The sequence below is a fragment of the Pyrgilauda ruficollis genome, unplaced genomic scaffold (genome assembly GCF_017590135.1).
Source record: "Pyrgilauda ruficollis isolate IOZ18807 unplaced genomic scaffold, ASM1759013v1 scaffold98, whole genome shotgun sequence".
Lineage (NCBI taxonomy): Eukaryota > Metazoa > Chordata > Aves > Passeriformes > Passeridae > Pyrgilauda > Pyrgilauda ruficollis.
In genome coordinates this window covers 376,949-401,750 of record NW_024531932.1, presented here as the reverse complement: position 1 = coordinate 401,750, position 24,802 = coordinate 376,949, and the positions used below count along the sequence as shown (strand labels likewise).

Sequence of the window (24,802 nt, the reverse complement as noted above, 5' to 3'; positions counted from 1 at the left end):
ACATTAACAGCCCAGAAAGGACAGGGAGTGTTTCCTTTGTTCCTTCCTGCTTTCTTCCCAACTCCCTCCAAAAATGTTCATTTTTTTTTTAACTAACTTAGATCAAAGAAACCCTGTAACAGGCAGAGGGCAGAGACCAGAGGATGCAGCCCTTGAGCTCAGTGCTTCTCTTTGGCCTTCCCTCACTTTCTAGAAAGAACACAGGGCAAACAGGAGAAGAGCAGAACCCCAGAAATCGATTTAATGAGGTGCTTTGCTACTTGGTGTAAATAAATGATTTATGAGTAAGGCGACACGTGCGGTGTTTTGCATTTTAGCCAGGCAAGGTAACATAGCTTTGCGTTAATTAGAAAAGAGAAGCTGTTTTGCAATTAATATGAGGTGGGAGATAAAGCTCGTTAGGTTGCAATGCCCACGGAGCAGGTCTCCCAGGACTGCTGGACACCTCTGGGGTGTCAGACACCCCAGATCCATAAGGCAGGCACTTTAGCAATGCTAATGGAGAATTCATAGGATGCTGTGGGTTCCTAGGGACTTCCAAAAGCCTTCTAATCCAAACCTCCTGCCAAGGGACATCTTCAACCAGACCAGGCTCCTCAGAGCCCTGTCCAACCTGACCTAGGGATGAAGCACTAAAACAAGATGCGTTGCCACACTCACTGTAAAAAACCCTTGCTTATACTTAATCTAAACCAACTCCCTTCCAGCTTAAAGCCATTACCCCTTTTCCCACTGCAACAGGCCCTGCTGAAAGCCCCTCTGCTGAACTGCTTCCTCCACCAGCAGCCCTGTCAGGCTGAGGAGCTGATCGACATGAATGGAGAAGGGAGGGGAAAAAAAGCCGACAACAAAACAAACCCGTCAGCAAATTACACTCGTGCGAGTGAAGGGGATTCATTCACGTCTCGTTTGAAATCTCATCTGCGCCTCACAAAAGCTGAACCATCCCCGAGGCTCTCAGCCTCACAGGGAATACAAACCCTTCTCGTGCCACAGCTTTTGCCCAGCTGCTCTGCTCTCTGAATGGCTTGGGGGAACAAAAATACAGCCATCCTCAGCCCAAATAGCACAGGGTGTTGTCGCTGTGATATTTTATGAAAATCCTTTCGCTAGGATTTTCTCCTGAGAAGCCTCAGAAAAGAAACTTAGACAATAACTATCTGATGGTCTGGAGATGGTTTACCAACAGGTGCATCTCTGACTGGTCTCATGTGAATTGTCTTTACTTGATGGCCAACCATGGTCCAGCTGTGTCAAGGCTCTGAGCAGTCACGAGTTTTTATTATTCATTCCTTTCCTAGCCTTGTGATGTATTCTTTTCTCTCTCTAGTTTAGTATAGCTCTAGTATAGCACTTTTAAATATAATACAATATCATAATATAATAAATCAGCCTTCTAAGAAATATGGAGTCAGATTCATCTCTTCCCTCGTCCTGGGACCCACAAACACATCGACAGGGTGTTTTGCTCCCAAGCAGGATGGGGATGAGCATCCAAGTCCCAAAGGCAGAGGAAGTGGTGCCAGCGGTCAGGTTTTGTCTGCAGATCTCAGATCCATGAGTAAACCGGCCTTGGGCTGTCACCGTAACTCTCTGAGGTTTCAAAACATGTGCTGGGTGATGAATTCTGCCTCGTTGTAATGGAGATGCAGTGAAATCCCTTCCTGATTTATCTCTCCCAGGTTGAGTTAGTACCTCCTGATCTCCAAGATATGGCTGCAGTAAAAGCAGGACTTGAGCAACGGGGCAGGAATCACAAACACAAGGCAGCCAGTTTTGGAAAGGTTACATTCCCTGCTCCTCTTCCTCCTTGCATCATAGAGTTGTGGCAGGATTTGAGTTGCAAGGGACCTTAAGGACCACTTTGTTCCAACCTCCCTGCCACGGGTGGGGACACCTTCCACTATCCCAAATTGCTCCAAGCCCTGTCCAGCCTAGCCTTAGACACTTCCAGGGATGGGGCAGCCACAACGAAAGCAACAAAACCTTTGAGAGAACCAAGACAAACAACCTCGAGATGACAAACACTCATCTCAAGGAAAACACTCAAAAATACCATTTGGGGTTAGAGAAAGGGAACAGGATTTGCCTAGATCTCTCTCCTGTGTTTGGACGGAGAAGAGACACTGGGCAGCACTGGTCTAAGGACAGCAGGATTGAATTGTCTGAACTGTACGTACAGGGTTAAACAGTAGAACAAGTCCAGGTCTTTGTCTGGGTCCTGAGTCATGCTGGACATTGATTCCTCCATTCCCTGTACCTCTGAATGGTATCCAGGGCCTCGGAAGTCTCTCCTCAAAGGTGACAAACACATGCAGCCCATCAACCCAACTCCTCCAGGCACAGCCCAGCTCCTCGGGGCTGGCCACAGCTCCGACGGAGAACTTCCTCCCGTGCCTCCCTCTTTGTCCCTTAAAATGCCAAAGAGGAGGTGGGGGCACACTTGGCAGGTGGTGCCTGGGTGTGTGAGGCAGGAGCTTATCTGCAGCCCCGCCAGGGCACGCAGTAAATTGCCTGTTGATAAATGAGGCTATTTAGGAGCCACTGGTTATTAATGAGGCCGACGTGCGGAGACATTTATGAGCGGCCCCACGTCCCATTGTCCCCTCCCTGTGAGTAATGGGGCACCTCAGCTACAGGGCTTCTCAACCAGCTTGGCCTGTTCAACCACAGGAACAAAACAAGGCCCAGAGAAATGGATGGAGAGCGCAGCACTGATGACTCCAGTGTGCTGATAAAGCCAAGCTCCTCCAGGAGAAGTCGGGCAAAGCTCCAGTCTTTAGATGGAATTAAACCTAACCCAGCGAGCAAGGCTCTCCCACTCATCCCTGTGAGCTCCCACCAGTCACACAGTGCTCCCAGTCTATGGTCCTGTGCAGCAAACCCACCCCAAAACCAGGGAAGAGCCACACCACAGCAGCCTGAGCTGCGAGCAGCAGCGGTGCAGCTGTACTGCAACGCGTGGCACGCCGTGGAGCACAGCAAGGCTGATCTCTGCCGAAGCCCTGGAGGCTTTCACAGGGCCACTGCCTCACTTTGGACGTCACAGATGTCTAAACGTGGCCAAGAGGACAATGAGTGAGAAAGAAAGAGGCTGTTTATTGCAAGAGGAAACCTTGGAACAGAGCTCCACAGTGCCTGGTGGGAGAGCGAGGCAGAGCGTGCGAGCACACAGCTGTAAACTTGTTTCTGAGTTAATATACCCACGAGTGTTTTTCTTTTCCTATGAAAGCACACTCTTCTGCAAACAAACATCTGGAGAGCTCTGTTACAGCTGGACCATTATCCCCAGTGACTGGAGCATTCAATTAATTTAGCCTTTCTCATTTGCGAGTTGTCTGCAAATAGACTCGGGTTTGCAGGGATCTATTTGTTATTTGAATATATCCAGTGAATGGTTTATTAAAAACATATTTCAGGCACAGGATTTCTCGCTAATTGCTCCTACAACTGTCGCTCTGAGTGCCAGCAACTGGCAGCTCACCCCACAAAAATGGTCACCGTGGTCAGGGGGGAATGCCTTTGCACTTTGATGGAATGTAATCTACCTCTGGAAAGAGCTTTCCGAGGGGTTGTGGAGGCACCTGCACAAAAACACATCCTCACACAAAACACACAGCATCCAGCCTGCCTCAGCTTCCCAAAAAAGCACACAACAGCTGGTCCAGTGCTGTAATAGAGATGGACAAAGGCTTGTTTCTTCGTGTAGAATAGCTGAATCTTTATTTATTTTTATATGGTATTTTTATTTTTATATGGTATTTTTTTATTTTTATATGGTTATAGTTTATTTTTATATGGTATTAGAAGGTACTGTGTTTGAATTTAATAGGTCAGCGAATTATTGAAGCCCAGTTTATTGGTTGGTAATGGTTAGTGTACATGTTTATTAATTTTTTTTCTTTCTAGATAAGTTTATTTTTTTTTCCCCACCGTTTCTCATGGGATAGACTTTTTATTAATATAGGTGCAAACTGTTTCCTCACAAGAATACATTGTTATGCAAACTGATTTTTATTCTTATTCTTCTGTACTCACAGGAACTTCTTAGGCTAGTTGCTAGCTTATCTGAAATAGCAAGGTCTGATTTTATAAGGCTTTTCTAAGGTTTTACTTATATGTACCAGTCCAGAAGTTGTCACAAAGAGAACCAGAATTAACTGACTTTAGGCAGAACACCCCCAAAAGCATCTCTCAGTCACTTCCACAGCACCTTGCAAGATTCCACGGGGCTCCTGATGCAGGATGCTCCCTGCCCAGGTGCCCTCTTTGTCCCAGAGCTCCAGGAAACCCTTGCTGCAGGAGTTTGACCACAGCAGCCAGAGAGAATAGGGTGAAAGGGAGGCACTGAAGGGTTATTTCCAAAACTGATGCAATCCCTTGGGCGTGCAACGAGCCCAGACTCCTGGACAGGGCACTAAGATTGTAGGCTGTGCAGTATGTCTGAAATCACAAATCCTCCTGCAGGAGCAGCTCTCACCTTCTGCTAGACAGGACAGGGGGAAATGGCTTTAAACTGCCAGAGGGCAGGGTTAGAGGGGATATTGGGAAGAAATTCTTCCCTGGGAGGGTGTTGTATTTGCAGGGAGCCTCGATGAAGGAAGGAATGATGAATCTGACTCCATGCTCTCAGAAGGCTCATTTATTATTTCATGATACTATATTATATTAAAGAATACTACACTAAAGAATACAGAAAGGACACTTACAGAAGGCTAAAAAGATAATAATGAAACTCCTGACTCTCTCCAGAGTCTGACACAGTTTGACACTGACTGGCCAATGAGTCAAAACAATTCACATGAAACCAATGAAACAATCATTTGTTGGATAGACAATCTCCAAACACATTCCAAAGCAGCAAAACACAGGAGAAGCAAATGAGATAATATTGTTTTCCTTTTTCTTTGAGGCTTCTCAGCTTCCCAGGAAAGAAATCCTGGGCAAAGGGATTTTTCAGAAAATGTGAATGCCTCAGGAGGGTGGGCAGGGCTGGCACAGGTTGCCCAGAGCAGCTGTGGCTGCCCCTGGATCCCTGGAAGTGCCCAAGGCCAGGCTGGACAGGACTTGGAGCAGCCTGGGACAGTGGATTCCTGGCTGAAATGAGATGTCCTAACCCAAACCATTTTAGGATTTTATGATTCCCCTGGCCAAGGTGACCTGTGAGAGCCTGGCTGCTCTTTCTGCAGGCTGGGTCAGAGCTGCAAGGGGTGCCTGAGCCTGCACAGCCCTCCTCACCCGGTGTCCACATCAGCCAGTGCTCAAAAAAACCTTCCTCAGTCAGACGTAAAACCAGATCACATTTAAAAATCCAAACTGAACACAAAACTCCATGCTAAATCCCAGCTGCTGTCTTGTTTGAAAGCAAAAAGAAAGCAATCACTGAGGTTTCACAGACTGTTCTAAAAGTGGAAATTTATGAAGAGAAAAGTGATCCAATAAGTCCCAGTTTTAGGCTTTTTTTCTTTCAATTGCTCAGAATGAAGAGTTTCAGAGCTTCTCTTTCTCCTGAAGCACTGATTGAGGGAGAAATGGGTATTGACCACCAAACTCAGCATCTCCCTGCTGCACGTACAGACCAGAGACTCCCGTGACCCAACAGATGTCACACACATCCATTTTTTTCCAGCCCCTTTGGAGCAGCAGCCTCCAGCTCCTGTGCAAACCCAGCCTCTTCTAGAGCTGAACCCTTCCAGTGCTATTGAACCATTTCTTGGATGAAGACAACCCACCCTACTTTTTCCACCCAAAACTGATTTCCAGACTGAATCCACATCAGCCACTCGGCCCCCTGGCTCCACTGCAGGACCTTATGGGTCTCCCTAAATGAGTCCTGGAGCATCACAGCTGAGAGATGAGAGGCCCCACAGCCCTGGGGACACTGACCCAGAGGCTGCCAATCCCCTTGGGATGAGACACAGCTAAGAACCCCAAAATAAATTCAGTCCACCAATCCAACGACACAGGCACTTCCATGCAGTGTTGCTTTGTGAGCTGCCATCAGCAAGAAATGCACCTCTTTTCTTCCTTTCCATTAAAAGAGAGCCATTCTTCTTCTTTTTTTTTTTTTTAAAAATCCCTTTTTTAAAGGTTGTCCTTTATTCTAGCCCTTGTCCTTGGCAGGATGCAGATACCCTGGCCTAGTAACTCCCATAAATTCCTCAAATTTGGGCTGAGATTGTATCTGTGGTTATTAAGGAGCGATAATAAACCTTATCAATCAAGAGGGAATGCAAAAGGAATAAGGGAAGGATTTTCCTAGGAGTGAAAGTGCAAGAAATTCATAACCAATTTAATACCTGTACCAATAAGAGATACTCATGAAGAATCTACTTTAAAACCAGTTTGACTCTTTCCATAAGAAAAAAAGAGGAGAAAAGAGAGACCCTGGGGGTCCTCCATCTCCTCACCCCAGGTATTTCTCATGCAAAACCCTGCTTCTCTTTCAACTCCACCTCTTGCCTGAGACACAATCCCAGGCTCCTCAGGTTTTGGGACACCTGTGTGCACCCTCAGATGAGTTTGTTGTCCCATCTGTCCCTGGTGTCCCCTCACAGGCATGGCCACAGGCTCCCAAATGACTGATGAGCCTGCACGCTGTTTTTGAGCAGCTCATGTGCCAGGCAGGATGACAGACCTTGGGAACGTGGGCATTCATCTGGAGATTTACAGCCAAATCTGTCACGCCTGGGGGAGCTTCTTCCCCCCAAGAACTCTGCCTGAAGGTCGCTTTTCCCTGGGCAGTGAGCTCCAAGAAACTTTAGCAGCCACCTTGGCTGCCGCCAAAGGGAAAGCAGGGGATGGGGATGGCCACCAGATAATGTGACCAGCCTCAGGGCACAAATTTCTCCTGTATATTTTATTTATATATAAAATATATATTATAGAATATATAATAATATATATAATATAGTCATATTATATAACATATATTTATATAATATAATAAACATTTACGCTCATATATTTTCTATATTTATAAATATATGTTTACATTATATATTTATAAATATATATTTATATCTAAATCTATAACTATTTAATATTTAAGTATTTAATATTTATATAAATATTTTAATATTTCTTATATAACAATGTATTCTATCGTATATATTTATTATATAACTATATTCTATAGTAAATATTTATTATTAATAATTATTAATATTTGTATATTCTACCCTCCCCACTGAGGCTGATGACAGACACAGGAGGAGCTGCTGAAGAATAACAAGTCCAGACATTTAAGGGTGCAGTGAGTCTTGGAGAAGGCAGAGGGAAAACACCTTCCAGGAGCTGCAGTGGGCTGGGTGGCAATTCCAGGCCAACAGCTAAAGGAAAAAAAAAAATCAAATAAACCTTCCCAAACCAGAATTAGCTGGGCTGCTGGACACCAAAACTGGAGGCCAAGCCCACCATGGACATGGATGAGAGCCAGGACCATGAGCAGCTCCCACCTGGACCTCCTGGGATGCCCCAAAAGGATGCTCTGGGATCAACTGCTTTCCAGGAGAGGCTCTTCTCTGCCAAGCCCTTTTCTCAAGGCCCCAGACACCCCAAAGAGGAGGGTGTGTGCTGGGGAAGGTTCCCTGGACAAGGCAAGAGCTCTTCTGTCCTCCTGCGAGGCGCCGGGACGGGCTGGTGGTGCACGTGCTGCTCACAGAACAGATCAATTCCGACAGGGAAGGCTCCTGAGGTTTACACTCAGGGCAACACGAATAAAACCAGTGAATCATTTATTCAGTCAATTCTAGCCATCCCTAACCACGAGCTGTCTGACAGCAGCCCACAGATTTCTCTAGTGTATTCTTATTTAAGGCAATAATCCCTGTGGATAATTCTGAGACTCCGGCTTGTTTAGAAAGCGCAGACTATGAAGATGTTTCAGAGATGTTTCACATCTTCACTGCGCCCTTTCTCCCCTTGTCTGAGCCCATCAGACCAAGTTTACAAGCCAAACAGGGATAATTCCAAATCAGGAATTTGCTTTCTCTTGGCACTCTTGGCAACATCCACAGAATACTCCTGCCTGTGACCTGGGTAGGAAGATGGCCTGCACAGCACTGAAGATATCTGCACACAAAAATTCTCTCCCCACAAACATTTGCAACACTTGTTCAGCTTGTCCCAGATGAAAGACGAGAGAAAGACCACCTAGAGCGAGTCACAAGACCATGGATGGTGACAGACTCACTGCTTCACTGTTTGGTGCCTTTCAGGCTGATTTGAGTGGGTAAAATGTATGGAAGGGAACAGGGATAATAAAACACACAATAAAGGCTTCTGAAATTAAGGTTTCAAGAGCAAACACTGCACTCCAACTTCCCCTTCAGGACAACTGGAATCCTTTTCTCTCCCAAAGACTTCCCTTGCACATCCTTCCAAGCTCTTTTTCCCTCCCCTCACTGGAGCAGCCGACACCTGCTGCACAGTGCATCTCCCCATCCAGCTCCTTCCCTACCTTCCCAAAGCATTCCCGTGCTCCAGGGCAGGCAGCAGAGGACCACACAGACATTCCCACGTCCCTGCAGACAGAAGCCACCCAGGTGACAAACACATGTTGGGCCAGGAAGAAAGGGGGAGCAGAGAGGAGGCAGATTTGCAGGCTCTGATCCCAGGCGCCTGACCCCCTCCTCTGCCTCGTTATGGATGAGGTAAATTAGCTGTGACACTCATTAGCTGCAGCTCCTAATTAGTGAAAATTAATATTGGTTTTGATAGAAGTGTTGGCTGAAGCTCTCCCAGGCAAAGGCATTATTGACCTTGTTATCCTGTTCAATAGCAAGTTACATCACAGAAACTGCTTCTCGTGGAGTCGACAGATTGCAGCTGCCTCCCGCCCTCCACAGCTCCCTCTCCCTTCCCTACCAGCACCAAGGGACACATCCAGCCCCTGCCAGAGCACCCTCAGCCCCATGGGCACCTCCACCCATGCCTGCATCCCAAGCCTCCCCATCTCTCTCTGCATCCCAAAATCCCAAGCCCCTTCTGACTGATGGTCCCAAGTCCTCCGTGTCCCACTCCAGCACCCACTGTCCCAACAAACTCCAGACCCAGCAGAGGAATTGCTCACCACCACCTCTACTCACAGAAGAAATAAGGGGGAAGAGCTGCAGGGCAATGGCAGTGACCATTTAATAAGGAAAGGAACAGAAGCAGCATTCCTTGACCTCTGGGATTCCCCACCCTTGGAGCCTGGGAATCCCACGGTGGCAAAGTACCAGACACCAGTAAACAAAAGGAAAATACTTGCCACCAAAGTTATGCATAAAAACCCCAGCACGGTGCATTATTCACACATTAATAACAATAAAGATGTCAGCCTGCCAGATAAGAAGTTAATCTCCTTCAGAGCACAATTAAGGATGCCATTATCCAACCACCTGGGGTCCCTTGCACACGCCAGTGGGTTTCATGGAAAACAGGGATCAGCCCCTGCCTGGCAAAGCAGCTGGCCCTGTCACCCCCTCCAGCCAGGGCACCCCAAATACTGACCTTGCACCTTGTTCAGGAGAGGCTGTGTGCAGATCCGTGACAGGAAAACTTCTTTTAAAGAGCACTCTCCACTCCTGGGAGCAGCTTTCACATCCCAGAGAAAGCTGTCCCTCTGCCTGCCTGGATAACAGCACTGGCTGCAGGATGCACCAAGAGCAAGCCCAGACCTCCTACAGCATTTGCTGGTCCTGGGGTGAACTTCTACGTCTGGGGGCTGCAGGAGGGATTGCCACCACTGGAAAACAGATTCCAGCTGATTTTACAATGGAATTGTGCTTACATCAAGCACAGCAACTTTGCTTTTTGAGATGAACTGGCCAGCAAAACAAAAATTAAAAACTACACCCCCAACTTACAATCTGGAATGCAAAATCAAGCTCCTGGTTTAAAATCCATGGAGGTCTCCCTCTCTCCTAGGAGACACCTTTCCCATCTATATCTATCTGCCAGAAACTGCCTGTGGAGCATCCCAGCCCCAGTGAAACCCATTCTCCTGCCACTGTTCTGTGAACTTCCAGGATGCTGCCAATTTCCATGGCTCCACCAGATCACCCTGTTGCAGTGTGATGAAACCAGCTTGGAAATCTTTTTTTCCCCCATACAGAGCCTCAATTTCTCACTGTTTACCCCAGCCCACCAAAACAACAACTTCTGGCTGATGCTCTCTGCAAGCCCTCACTCTGCACCTGATGGGAGCACAGACAATTTTTCCAAGGCAAAGAACAACATGCAAATCCTGGCTTTTTTTTTTTTTTCCCCCCCACCCTTCATACCCCTAGGAAAGCTGCTGGGAGAGATGTGGAGGCAGGATGGTGCTTTCTGTGTGGTCTCCTCACTTCTTGCCTCACCAGCCAGCAGTGCTCCTTGGCAGGGAAATGCTGCTTTATCCAGCAGGATGTGTTTAATTTGAGGCTGCTGTCATGTGGGAAAAGGTGCATTTCCAGAGTCAGGGTTTTCTGCAGTGCTGTTACTTATTTTACAGTCTTCTGCCACATCTTATTCCTTCCCCTCTATTTCCCAAAATCATTAGTAACAACCATTAATCTCTGCCTGGGAGGATGCTCCTCGCTTCTCTCCATACCCCAAATTGTTCATCTCCCTTGGACTTTCTGTATTTCAAAATCTTTCCCCCCCACCCCCCTTCTTTTCAAATTAACTGCTTGAAACCAAAACAGCAGAGCGAGTAAAGCCACCACATCACTGTTTATGAAAGGATATTATGTTCCACGACACCAGCTCTCACCTCAAAGCTAATAATCAATTAGAAAGGAAAAATAAAAAGGTTTCTCCAGATCCAGGTACCAAATCACCCTCCTAATTGCTCACAGGCAGCAAGACAACCTCCGTGATACAACACCAGAGCAGGCACCTGACAAAGCCATGCAGATGAATGGAATAAAATTGAGTTACTAACCATTAAATGTCAAGTGTTTGAAATCTTTCCCCCTCGTGTACTCAGCAATATTAATAAATCTTTAAGAGAGGGAGCGCACTGAGCTTTTTCACTGCCCTGACCAGCGCTGCAAATGGAGCAGATGTTTCCACATCTTTGTCCAACAAGGCTTCCTTTCCCCCCCTCCCCAAGTGGCTACAGTTAATTCAAAAGCCATCAATGCACCTGTGAAAAATGTGTATTTTATGATTGGCTTTTCGCAAATATTAAAATGAATATTACATGGGTTACGTTAGAAAGTTATGCTGTATTAATTTTCTTAAGTAGTGTGTTAAATATAGTTTTAGGTTATAACATAATGTTAAAATAGAAACTATGCTGTGTAAGATACTTTCTTTTAAAGAGAGGACTCGCACCAAGATAGCAGCCACGGGACACCTAAATCTTTCAGAGAAAAAGAATTTATTGCTCTCTTATCAGAAGAAAGGAACTTCTTCCCACCTTGCCCAGCCCTGAAGATGCCATCAGGATTCAGAGGAAGAAGTTGACACTGACCAGACAGAATCCTTTGTTTGAATAGAATTTATGCATTGTGTATGAAGTGTATGAATATGCAACAGGCTATTACTTTTAAGGGTTAATCCTCTGCTAACGTGTGTCCTTTTTCGGGCTTATTTTGCCCAGAAAGAGGTACCGGGACTGGACTGTCCGTAACTCTTTGTTTTTATCGTCTCGTAGTGTCCTAAATCTTAATTGTGCAAATTTTTATTACTCTTATTACATTACTATTTTTATACCCATTTTACTATTAAAATTTTAAAAACAAGTGACTGGCGTTTTTCACACGCCCCAGCAGCCTGACAGGAGGAACCCATGCATTAACTCCCCTGCCAATCAAGCACGTTAAGCCATTCAGAGGCAGGAACTGTCTTAGCACACACCTGAGAAAAACCAGTTTAAAAGTCGGGGAACAGGGAGGGGATGGAGCCCTGCAGCAACACTGAGGCGACCCACACTCCCCAAAACCATGGAAAACGAGGTGAAACAGGCTGCCCAAGAGGTGGCCCTGCCACCCAGGCAGTCTGCACGGTGTGCCGTTGTCCTGGGTTGCCAAGGAAATTGTATTCTATTTGCCATCTGTATGAACTCCTGTTAACTGGGCAGTTTTCCTGATCTCTTCCACACCCACTCCTCTCTCCAGGAGGACTTCTACTGGTAACAGGCTATGGAATGTCACTGCATGGCTGTAAGAACTACAGCATCCTCTGGGAGATGTGAGCCCAGAGGGAGGAGCCAAGCATTCCTGCCTGGATATAATCTGGAGTTTCTGGAACACCAGCACAGCTTCTCCACTGGATTCCCAGGGGAGCAGCTGCCTCTTCCACTGGATCTTCAGAGGAAGACTACACCCTTCTACAGGACCCCTGCTCCAGCAGAACCACCCCTGACACTGCAGGAGGACTGCAGCCACCATTCCAATGGGACTGTAACAACACCCTGACCAACAGGTTGTGTTCTAACTTCTGTGTTTTGATTTACTACATTGTTTATTTTCTTTTTTATTTCCTTCCCTAATAAAGAACTGTTATTCCCATATTTTTGCCTGAGAGTCCCTTAATTTCAAATTTATAATAATTTGGGAGTGGGGGTTACATTTTCCATTTCAGGGAAGGATCCTGCCTTCCTTAGCAGACACCTGGCTTTCCAAACTAAGCCATGGACCAACATCCCAGCTCCACACAGGGGATGCTCAGCAGGACAGCAGCAGGTTCCCAACAGCTGCACTCCACAATTCCTCAGTTGTGGATCCATTTCCAGAAGAGCTCTCTTCTGCCTGCCTGTTTCCATTCTGTTTCCCATAATGGGCTCTCAGTAAATTCTCCACATTTTAATTGCTCTGATGACTTTGAGGCACGTGAGAGAAGCTGGACCTTCCTTAACTCCTTGTTTTTGTTGATTTTTTTCCCCTCGGCATTTTTTTTTTTATTGTTTTACATCAGCAAGCAACAACCATCAACTGGTGGTGGTGGCAGATAGTTTGATTCTTTTTTCTTAAAGAAAAGGTCTTCCACAGTGCCCAATTATAGAAAGTTTTAACTGAAAGTTTTCTTCACTAGCCTGAAAATTCTATAATAAGAATCATTGTCATGGAATAGTTTGGGTTGAAAAGGAGCTTCAAGTCTGTCTTCTTCCACCCCCTGACGTGGGCAGGGACACCTTCCACCATCCCAGGTTGCTCCAAGCCTTGTCCAACCTGGCCTTGGACACTTCCAGGGATGGGGCAGACCCAGCCTGCAGAGATCTCAGATGTGCCAACGTTACAAGCAGAGGGTAAAGGAGTGAGGTTTAGTGTTTTTTCCCTTCTTTTTTAAGCTCACACCACCCAAATACATCAAGTTTCTGATCTGGCAAAACACAGCATGTTCATCACTATTTGCAGCCAGGGGTTTTTTTTCCCTGATACTGAAATCACAGCTCACCTTCCCCACCAAAAATAAAATTATGAGTGTGTGCAAATGCAAGTGTTTCCCTCCAGCACAGGGAACGACCCTTGGCTAATAATATTCCCCTAGAACATGAATACCTCCACAAAGGTACACACACACACATTAATCCCAAATTTTAAATGTGTATACATATATATGTCTCCTAACTTGAATATATACACACATATCCATACAAACGTGCTTTTCCCCCTCCTGTGGTTTTTTTTTTTTTTTTTTCTTTATCAGTTTTGCCACCCATGTTAATGTCTCCAATCAGCCTGGAAGGCCCAATTTTCCTGAGCTGGGGCAGTGCTGACATCCAAGCCCAGGCATTCCAGAGTAACAAGGACCAGGGCACAGCCAGTGAGAAGCCAGCCCTGTACAGATAATTAATGCTGCTAAAGCCATCCCAGACATTAAAAATCACCCCAGCCCTCATTACCCAGCTCCCACATCTTTCTCCCTCTCCCTGGAAAGGGCTTGGCCTCCGTGCCAGAGCTCAAAAGGTGGCGAGATCAAACCTCTGGGTGGTTTGATGAGGAGCAAGGTTACCCTGGCATGTTAATGAGTCCATATTGCAAATATACTTTCTTCCTTCTCCCTCTTCCCCTTCTTAAACATGAGCATTAATGTTACTGCCTATTAGCAAAGCAGATATGAAAGTTTAAGTGATTGATGAAGTGATTAATTTAATGATGCAGGGTTAAGGGTTTGGGTGGGAGTGGGGCTTTTTCTTTTTTAAACCTTAAGTTTCCTGATGTTGAGAATAACTAATTTTCTAGCCTTAAGTTTTCATTAAAGATGCTGTACTTTCTGCAGCTCAACAAGTAATTTCATCAATGGGCCTTCAAATGACAGAAAAAGGGCTTGAGCTGGGGGAGCTGCAATCCCCTTCTCGAGCTCTCCTCAAATATTGCTGTTCATTAGGGTCCTCAGCACACTTAGAAACGAGGCTGCTCCTCTGAAGGGCACTCAAGAGCATGAAAATTCAGTTTTAGGCAGTAAACAGCCATTGGGCGATAGATAAACACTGAAGAGGAAGGCGAGGTGGCCACAACGAAGGAGAATCTCAGCATTCAAAACCAGGCTGTCTCCCCCACAGCCAGAGCCTGGAATTCCTCTGGGATTACCCTTCCTAAAAGGCCAAATCAATCCTGCCTGCTGCACACAGGTGTTTGCTCTCTGGGCAGCCCACCCAGCAAGCAAACCAAGCGGTTTAGGGTGCTCCAGAGCTTGCCAGCTCGCCTTATTTCTGTCAGATAAACAACAAAAGCAGCTCTGTGGGGTTTTTACCACTCTGAACCGCAAGCTCCCGTGTCAGTGCCAACACCCCTGGTCCCCAAGTTCTGTAACCAGGCACAGGCCAAGTGTCCCCGTGCACTTGGCCCTTGTTTCACCCCGTTTGCCCTCCCAGCTGGGGATTATTTACACGCAGCAGCTCTGCTAAGCCTGAAGTTCAGCAGAGATGCTCCCACAGCAGAGGCAGCCTCCCTTGTCCTCTCACAGAGTGGTTTGGGTGGGAGGGGACCCTTGGAACCATCTCTTTCCAGCCCCCTTCCACAGCCAGGGACACCTTCCACCAGCCCAGGCTGCTCCAAGCCCTGTCCAGCCTGGCCTTGGGCACTTCCAAGGATCCAGGGGCATCACCATCCTGACTCCTAAAAATCCACCTCATCTTGCAAGCTCACCTCCAGCTATGCCTAAATGCTGGTCTAACTGAAGCCCAGCTTTGCAGAGTAGAAGGAAAACCCTGAACAAACAGATCTAAACACGTGGCACCGCTCTCCTTGGCATGGTGAAGGGTCTCCTGGCTTTGGGCTCCCACCTTCCTCCCATCTGCACATCCCCTGGTCCTCCTGGCCGGGCAGGGGCTTTCCTGTGGAGCACTTCTGGAGCTGTGGCAGCAAACACGCAAAATACAGGGATGGTTCTCCCTCCTGGCTGGAACTCCTGCACTGCCCCAAGATCCCGGTGTTCTTCCTACAGCCTGGCTCCCCAGAGGCGTTAATCCCAAATATTAAATCATCCTGAGCCCCACCTCCTTGTCAACCAATTGGCACCTCATTAACAGTGTGCCACTCGGGTGCTTTCTGCTCTTGCCACTGCGACTTTTTGGTTTTTTGGGTTTTTTTTCGGGTTTTTTTGGGGTTTTTTTTTGGTTTTTTTTTTTTTTGTTTTGTTTTTTTTTTTTTTTTTTTTGGGTTTTTTTTTTTTTTTTTTTTTTTTTGGTTTTTTTTTTGTTGTTTGTTTTTTTTTGTTGTTGTTGTTTTTTTAATTTATTATTTTATCTTTAGCTTTAACACCTAATTTTGAGCAAGAGGGACACAAGGGCAGGTACATCCCCTCTCCAGGAACATGAGCACCCCCCTGCAAGTGAGGGGGACACCACAGGGAAAAGGGTCTGGTGGCCCTGCCGTGCTCAGATGATCACAGTCCTCCACCCAAAGCTGGCCCCTCTCCTCGCACATGGATGTGAAAAATGCATATTTTATGGTTGGCTTTTCGCAAGTACTAAAATAAATATTGCATGTGTTATGTTAGAAAGTTATGCCGTGTTGATTCTCTTAAGTAGCGTTAAATATAGTTTTAGATTATAACATAATGTTAAAATAGAAACTCTACTATTATATAATGTTAAAATAGAAACTATACTAAGATACTTTTTTTTAAGAGAGGACTCGCACCAAAACAGCAGCCACAAAACCTAAATCTTTCAGAAAAAAAGAATTTATTGCTCTTTTATCAAAGTCTTCCCACCTCGCTCAGCCCTGATGATGTTATTAAGATTAAAAAAAAATTGACGCTGAATGAACAAAATCCTTTGTTTGAATAAAATTTATACATCATATATGAAGTATATGACTATGTAATAGGCTATTGCTTTTAAGGGTTAATCCTCTGCTAATGGGCTTATTTTGCCCAGAAAAAGGTACCTGGACCATACATAACTCTTTGTTCTTATTATCTCTTATAGTCCTAAATTCTAATTGTCCAAATTTTTATTACTCTAATTATATTACTATTTTTATAACCATTTTATTACTATTAAACTTTTAAAAAATTAAAAACAAATAATTAGTGTTTTTCATGATGGATCTCCGAGCTCTGAAACGATTTAATCAGCCCAGAAGCAGGCAGGGATCAGAGAGCCAGCATCTTCTTTTTGTCTTTTTTTCCTTCCAGTGATGCATCTGGAGGAGCCTGGGCACAGCTGTGGGATCAAACAGCCCCTGCTCAGTCCCACACTGATAACCATATCTTCAGCAGCAGCTTGAGTGGCCCAGCACCCCCAGGGACCTGTCCTGGGTGCCAGAGCATCTCCCTGTGCAAAAGGCAGTGTTGGAAGGGATGATTGCCTTGGAAAGGACAGTGTGTGAAGGATGGAAGCCTTCCCTGCCTGGAGAAGAAAAGCCTTCTGGGCCAGTCCTTGCCTAGGACAGAGAATTAAATCAAATCGTCCACAAATATCAGAGGGATGTGCTGCCTCAGATCCACGTGAGGAGTCACCACAGAGCACCCTGCCTGTGAAATACCACGCTCCTCTTTGGTTTTCTTGTGAATTAATTGTGTCCCAGCAGGCAGGAGGTGTCACACACCAACCTAAACCCTTTAGTGGCCACTGGCCAGCAAAGTGCAGCCACTCCTCAGTGGCACTCCAGCATCCCTGGCTCCTCTTGGGCTGCAGGGAGAGCCACAACTCCAGGGGCAGCGCCTGCTCCAGCCCATTTTGAAGTAGATCTCACAAAGAGCAAGGTTCAGCTCCTCCTCTTCAAATTTAGTGCAGAAATATCCCTGGCCACAGCATTTGCCAGCTCAGCAAAAGCTGCACAGAGCAAAAGGAGGGCAGAGCAACCATGAAATTCCCTGTCAGCCATCCATCCATCCATCCATCCGCCTTGCTCTCTGAGCACGGTGCACCCAGGATGGAGAGCAGAGCCCAGGCTCCTGGGAGAGCCAGAGGGAAGGAAAAGGGGGCTCTGAGCAGCAAGCACAGCCCAGGTCACTGGACATGGCACTGCTGAGGCTGTCCCTCCTCGCTGCTCCTGACCTGGGACTTGCTGACTTGGGGCTTCTCTGTGCTCCCAGGGTAACTTGTGGTGCTGAGGCAGCTCTTGGAACCCTGGATGCTGAGAATTTCAGACTTTCTGTGCTGAAGGGCACAGATCCCCAAGAGAACACTGCATTTGACCTGAGGCGGTAGAGAAAGCTTCCAAAATTGACAGAACTGAAATTATAGGTGTGTAGTTTGAATAGAAGTGTGGTAGAAAATTTACCAGTTTAAAGTTTTAGGATATAGTAATATATATAAAGCTAAGATAGACATTTTAAGGTGGTAGCTAGTCCTTCTTCTTCACCACCTTGTTCATGAGTTTGAGTAGTAATTTTTTGGGTAGTATTTCGTAAGTAGAAAAATCCACATTGCAAGACACAAGAGATTAGTTGTTAGGTTAAAAACAAAAATAATTTAAGTGTCATTTCTTAATTAAATAGTTTTTCCCTTAGAAAAAGCCTTGTAAAGATAGATAAGGAACCGTTTTGTAGCTTGTCAGTAAAACACTGTGAAGTTCCCAGCTTGTAAGACTGTGATATAAACAAAAAACAATAAACATTTAAATCTAAGTACAAAATACCATCTCAAACACTTGCAATTCCAACCCTCACAAAAACTAAAAAGAAAATAAAGAAAAAAGAGGGGAGAGGGAAGGGAAGGGAAGGGAAGGGAAGGGAAGGGAAGGGAAGGGAAGAGAAGAGAAGAGAAGAGAAGAGAAGAGAAGAGAAGAGAAGAGAAGAGAAGAGAAGAGAAGAGAAGAGAAGAGAAGAGAAGAGAAGAGAAGAGAAGAGAAGAGAAGAGAAGAGAAGAGAAGAGAAGAGAAGAGAAGAGAAGAGAAGAGAAGAGAAGAGAAGAGAAGAGAAGAGCCAACCCTGAGTGGTGGCCCATGTGAGGAAGGAATTCACGACCTTCAGAGGCAGCCAAATTTGGGGGACACAGGGCTCACCAGTCCCAGCAGGCATCCCAATGAGCTGCTGGGATGGAGAGCTGAGAGCCTCGGCTGCAGACATTCCCATCCAGGAGTAAGTAATGGAATCAAACAGGAGCCTAGGCAGGATTCCTGTGGGAAGCCACCTGGGTGACCGTGGCCCTGACACGACACGGCCTGAGGGCAAGGCCGAGTGCATGTTATCACCTCAAGTGCAGTGGGTGAAGCGTTTCCCACTCTTTTAAGACAACATTATTCCAGTGACGCCCGAAATGTTCTCGCTAGGATGGAGGGAAGTGGAATTACACTCGTCTGAACGGCCTCTTTTGTCACGCATTTTGCAAGGCGTTGAGGCATGAAAGCTTTCAGAGAAACCTGGGTGAATCCAAGCTAGGTGGTTATAAGGCTACTTACAGGGCTGACATGATGGATCATCTTCATTTCCCCACTCCTGTCCTGCTCACAGCAAATCCATTTGCTGGGCAATTAGACTCCAGTCATTACATTATGCTAAGAAGACACTCCTTTGGCAGCAGCAGGGACCCTGACCAGGAGGAGCCTGGAGTGCTGCCTGCCCATTCCCAGCTATTGTAAATGCAGGGAATACCAACAAAGGCAGGAATGGTGAATCTGATTCCATGTTCTCAGAAGGCTAATTTATTATTTTAAGATACTATATTATATTAAAGAATACTACACTATACTGAAGAATACAGAAAGGATACTTAATGAATGCTCAAAAGCTAATAATGAAAACTCGTGACTCTTTCCAGAGTCCTGACACAGCTTGGCCCCAATTGGCCAAAGAGTGAAAACAACTCACAGCAGAATCCAATGAAACAATCTCCAAACACATTCCACATGAGCACAACCCAGGAGAAGCAAATGAGGTAAGAATTGTTTTCCTTTTCTCTGAGGCCTCTAGCTGCCTTTCAGCTTCCCAGGAGAAAAATCCTGGGGGAAGGAATCATGTTCAGACATGAATCATGTTCACACCCAGCTGCTGGCAAATCCAGGGCTGCAGTAACCCCTGTGGCAGCAGTGCCATCTTCCCAGCCCATGTCACTCACCTGGCATCTACAGCACCCCTTGCCCCTCCAAAAGGTCTGGGATTAAGCAAAATGGCCCTTGGGATGATTTTGCTTGAGGCAAAGAGCAGCAGGATGGAGATGGACAGTCCTTCTCTCCTGCACACTCTTCTCCCGGGGGGTTTTATCCAGTCAGTACTCCCATTTTCCAAGTAAAACCCAGGGTGACAGAGCTGCTGGCAGCTGGCAAGGGCTCTCCATATCTTGTCCATGCCACCACAACCCAACTAATCCCCATCCCTCCTCCTCCAGGCATCTCCCTCCTTCCTACAATTCCCTCCCCAGCGCCTTCCCAGAACTCCCACCTCCAGTCCCTCTGCACGTGTGTGTGTGTGTGTGTTCCCATTACTTCTGGGTGAAATAACTGACTACAGGGTCAGTCCACCTGAAAATTGCTCTCCCCAGACCTAAATGAAACAGATGGGCATTGATGATGTTTTGGGAGAAATTAATCAGCCTGGACCGGCGGCAGCGCCAGCAGCTCCCTTGGCCCAATCTCGCCTAATGAATTCCGAGCTCTCTGTCTTAATAGCTCCTGACAAGACTAATTTACTCTTGTAAGTGATTAGAGGGGGAATGATCTCTTAATTGTTGCTTAAGATCCCTTTTGGCACGGCAGGCAGCAGGCAGGGAGCTGCCGGCTTTGGAGGGAGGGGATGCTGTAGGGAGGGATGGGCGCTCAGACAGACCTCAAAAAAATACAAGTTGGGTTTTTTTTCTCCAGGAAACAGGCGCCACACACAGTTCTGCTCCTCACACTCAGGATCTCGGAACGGTGTTTCCAGATGCTACCTTTTTTTTTTAAAGTTAATAAACCTTAACTCAGAAAACACCTACCAACAGCAGGAAACACAGAAACAACTGTGTGTGTCAACACTTCCCAGGCTGACATTTCCCTCCGGTGCATCTGGAAACAAAATCTCAAGGTGCCAATATTCTTAAGAGTCAATTATGTACATACACACACGGTGCAATGCAAAGTTAAAAAAAAAATTAAATTCAACTGCCAAAGTAATTCCAAGAATGATGTGACTGGCATAATGTCTCACTGGAAAGCAGGCTGCAGGAAATCTCCCTATTTTCTGACAAAATAGGAGTTCAGTCCAATTCCCATGAGGTATTTCAGGCTCGAGTACTTGGAGGGCAAGGTGCTCCGTGAGGAAGCATTTCCATTAAGCTGTTCCCAGCCAGCTCTGGCTCCTGCTCCCTTCCCAGGGCTTCTCCTGAGGGTGAGCTCTGTGCAGAGCTCAGCCACCACGCTCACCATCCACCCAGACCAAGACTCCACATCCTGCCTGCTTGCTCAGACACCACCCCAAATCCCACAGGGGCCACCAACAGGCATTGGGGACCACCAGGGGACCCTAGAAGGGACAGAAGGCTCAGCTGAGCAGCCACTGGAGATCTCTCCAGGCCCTCAGCAGCTGTGATGGGCATGTGGGTGCACTAAGAGCCCTTCCTTCAGGAAGGTGCTGCTCGGGCTGGAGGTGCCAGAAGGGACCTCCACAGGCTCCATCCCAGCCTCCCAATCGATTCCTCCCCCATTAAAGGCCAGTCAGGAGCCCTGATTGAAGACCACAAGTTTAATGGACTGAGAGCCCGGGAAGGCGCCGAGAACGACCGGTCGATTTCTGCATTTACAAAAAACCGATCCCCCGCTAAATAAAGAAAGAAAAGCTCCATCTGTCAATCAAAAGAAAAACATTCCTCTTTCATGCTTTTCCACGGCGTGAGGGCAGCCAGTGCCCATCCCACTTACCCACAGGTGTGTCCTCGTTGATCAGCAGGTAGGTGTCAAAGAAGTAGTTGATGAAGTATGGCAGGCGATTGCCCTGACCTGGGAAGAGGACAAACACAAGGAGTTATTTCCCAAGTATGGGAAGGGCTTGGGAATGCTCACAGGGCACCGTAAAAGCTGCCACTTCCCTCCACCAGCCTTTCTGGATCTGATATTTTCCAAAAGGCAGAGGGGAGGGGGAAAGCCGACAGCACAGGGACTGGGAGCATCAATTACTGGTTTAGCCCACGATTAATACCTTTGCTTTGTTCCCACAGCTGAGAGCCTTTTGCCTTGTCAGCCACCCCAGCAAAGCCCTGTTCTCCTTCCCTCTACCATCACCGGGCTGCCTTTCACTCTAATTGCCTCCTTTCACCTCTAATCACCAGGCTCACTCCTCTCCACTCCCGCTTCCCGGCGCTGGGAGCTCCACGCCTGCCCCTGGCCCGCAGCCTCATTAGGGGACAGAGCCAAGTGCAGAGCACGTAGGAGAGTGACAAAGGCAGCCTGAGCCAGGGAAAGAGTCAACCAGGAAGGATCTGCTGCGGGGAGAGAGCGCACAATGGTTTCCCAGGAAGGTTTGGTGGAGCGTGTTCAGCATCGCATCTCAGGAAACCAGAACAGACCAAGCCTCAGCAGCCTCTTTGCCTGCCGAGCTCCCAAAGGAAGGAGATGCTCCTGAGGCCTTTCAAACACAGGTCCCAGGGGTGCATGCCACCAAACCAGTTCCTGGGGACAGGGGCACGGGATGGGGGAGCAGCCCAAGCTCCCCCAGGGCTCCCTCGGTAAGAAGACATGGATTTCTCAGCACTGCCCTCTTTCCTGAGGCACCGGGTTGGTTAAACACCCTGAGAAATGGGAAAGCACTGGAGGCAGCACTGTTGCAAAGGCACATTTAAAACCCAACCTCTGGAGTTAAGCACCTGGAAAGAAAATAAAAAGGTACCTGACAAAAATGGGTTATTGGAGAGCTAAGGGCATCTCCAGGGGCTTGGCAGCACACTTGTCACTGCCTGCCACTGGGGCCAGCAGGCTCCAGGGGGGGCAAATGGGGCTAAAACAGCCCCAAAGCAGCCCTTGGCACACAGGACTTGCCTCTGTAAAACCTTTCTGTCTCAAAATACGTTTCTTAATATCACCAGCACGCTAAAAATAAGTTGCACTTTCCAAATCCAGCTGCAGCAGGTGCTGGGAGGCTCCAAACCAGCCAGCACACGGGATCTGTGTGCTCTGGAGGAGGGAGACCTGCACCTGGGAGCTGCTGAGGGAGGGTCTGGAGGCAGGACACCTCTTCAGGCTGCAGCAAATCCCAGGATAAAGCTGGAGTTTCTTCCTCAGAGATTGCCACAGCCACCCAGTTCCACCCTGGGACGTGCCATCCCTGGAACCCTCAGCACAAGCCGGGGTCCCCCCAGCACAGGAAGGACATGGACCTGCTGCAGAGACCCCAGAGGAGGCCACGAAGATCTGAGAGAGCTGGGGCTCCTCTGGGCTGGGAAAGCTGGAGAAGAGAAGGCTCCAGGGAGACCTTGGCTGGTGGAGATCTCTGCTGATCTCCTGCAATGGCCAGGCAGGAGCAGGGAGGCTCCAGGGCCACTCCAGAGCTGAACCCTCCTCTTCCAAACACTCCAAGCCCACTCAGACTCCACCTGCCCATCACATCCCAGCTCATGCCTCCACCAGGAGCTCTGCAAACCTTCTGGGAAGAGCTGCTCCATCACCTGCAGTGCCCAGGATGCGTGGCAGGGCATCCATCCCTTATCCCCATCCCAGGCCCAGCAGCTGTGCCAGCACTTGCTTATCACAGAGATGGCAGCCCAAGCCCTGGGCAGGGTTTAGGAGAGAAGAGCTGGAATTCTGCTGAGCTGCAGAGCCTCCAAATCCCTGGCTCCACGTGCTGCCTGTCCAGGGCTTTGCAGTTTGTCACTGCAAGGAGGGAGCAAGTCCCCAGCTGGGCAGGCAGAGCCCACTTCCAATGGGACAGAGTGGCAAGTGACCTCTCAGGGAGGTAAAGGACTTGCTGGATTGTCTTTTTCCCTGATTTGCTCCCTTTCCAGAGGAGCTGCAGCTCCAGTGAGGCTCTCCTTGATCCAACACGACACCAGAGGGAGATTGACTGCGCCTGTCACTCTCAGCTAATGTCATCCACTGACTGCTTAATCAGGCTGCCAATCTGGGCAAGCCATCTCCAGGCTTCAGGAGGGGAAAAAAGGGGGAAAAAAGCCTCTATTCCAAAGGGCACAGTGCTATCAAATGGACACACACTGGCTATTGTTTATCAGCAAGATACAGGAACCCTCTCCCCACACCAGCACCCAGGGGGGTTAGGCCAGTCATGTAACAATCCCAATTTTCACGGGGCTTTGCTGTCCATTTTCAGCTCCTGTGCACCCTGTGATGTGCCAAAGCTCGTCCCAAAAGGCACATTTTCTACACCAAAAGGCCATTGTCCCACCAGCTCCCTGCCAGAAGCCCCAGCGCCAGGAACGACCCAGAGCATCAGTGGAAAGAGCTTCTTGTGGAGGCTCTTCTGGCCCACAGCCCTGCCTTTCCCTCCATCTGGAATTAGAAAAGAGGTTTTGCAGCTTGGACAGGAATTATTTCCTCCCCCCAGCACATATTTAAGCACAGTTCAGGTCATCATTTTGCTGCTGAAAGCAGGGGGAGAGCCTTGCCAGCAATATTCTGCTGTACACAGCTAGCAAGCTTCTGGTTTACATCCCTGCCTGTGATCCCTCCCTCTCTCCCTCCCTCCAGTTTTCTTTGGGTTTTATTGATGTGGATTGACCTCATGCCAGGTCCAGCACCAGCTCTGCCTTGGTAAATCCACATCTGGAAGTTTCCAAGAGCAACTTTTCATGGAGATACCCCAGGAGCATCTCCTCCTGCTGGGCTCGCCGGCACATCCTCCCTTCTCCAAGGCTCTTTCCAGTCCCACCTGCCCTCTCCCAAGAGGGGCCACGTGTGCAGCCAGTAAGGGCTGCAAGAAAAGTGGGAGCATGATGTACAGGTCCCCACGATTTCCTGGGATGGAGACATGGAAGATCTGCTGGAGGCAAGAGATTTGCTCGCCCCCAGCATATGTGCAGCTCTGCATATTCACAGAGAGACCACAAGGAGCAATTTGTCACCTTTGTACCCTGCAAACACAGCCCCAGGCAGGGAGAGAGCAGAGACACACCTACCTGGAGAGACCAGCTCCAGGAGCAGGAGGAGAGGCAGGAGGTTGGCAGCAGCAGCCACGGGATGCTTCATGGTTCCTGTCAAGCAAGAGAGGCAGCGTCAAGTCCAGCACTGACAGACGTGACCTGGTGTCCCCAAATCAGGCTCGGGATGCAGCTCTGCCCCAGGCTGTGCCACAGGGGAGCCCTCAGGACATCAGTGCTGTGCTCCAAACATCCTCTTGGTGATGGAAACCAGGGTTCACCTGCTGGAGGTGCTCCATTATTTCCTTTCTGCTTCCCCAAGCTGCTCTCCAGTGAAGGAACGAGCCACAGTGGCCAGGAGAGGAGCAGCCCCAGCAGCAGAGGCAGAGCTGCTGTGACCCAGGAGTGACACAGCAGCGAGCTGTCAGCACCCAGATC

General features: G+C 47.8%; 1 protein-coding gene across 1 annotated transcript in view; it reads right to left on the bottom strand.

The window, feature by feature from the left end:
- The window catches only part of CDH23 (cadherin related 23), a 178,118-nt gene extending 153,645 nt beyond the window's left edge, over positions 1 to 24,473 (bottom strand). The window contains exons 1-2 of the mRNA XM_041490062.1: positions 24,404 to 24,473; positions 21,201 to 21,278 (exon numbers count right to left, since the gene is read on the bottom strand). Of these exons, the coding sequence (XP_041345996.1) occupies positions 21,201 to 21,278; positions 24,404 to 24,473 (148 nt within the window). The remainder of the gene's footprint in view (positions 1 to 21,200; positions 21,279 to 24,403) is intronic.
- Positions 24,474 to 24,802: the final 329 nt, after the last annotated feature.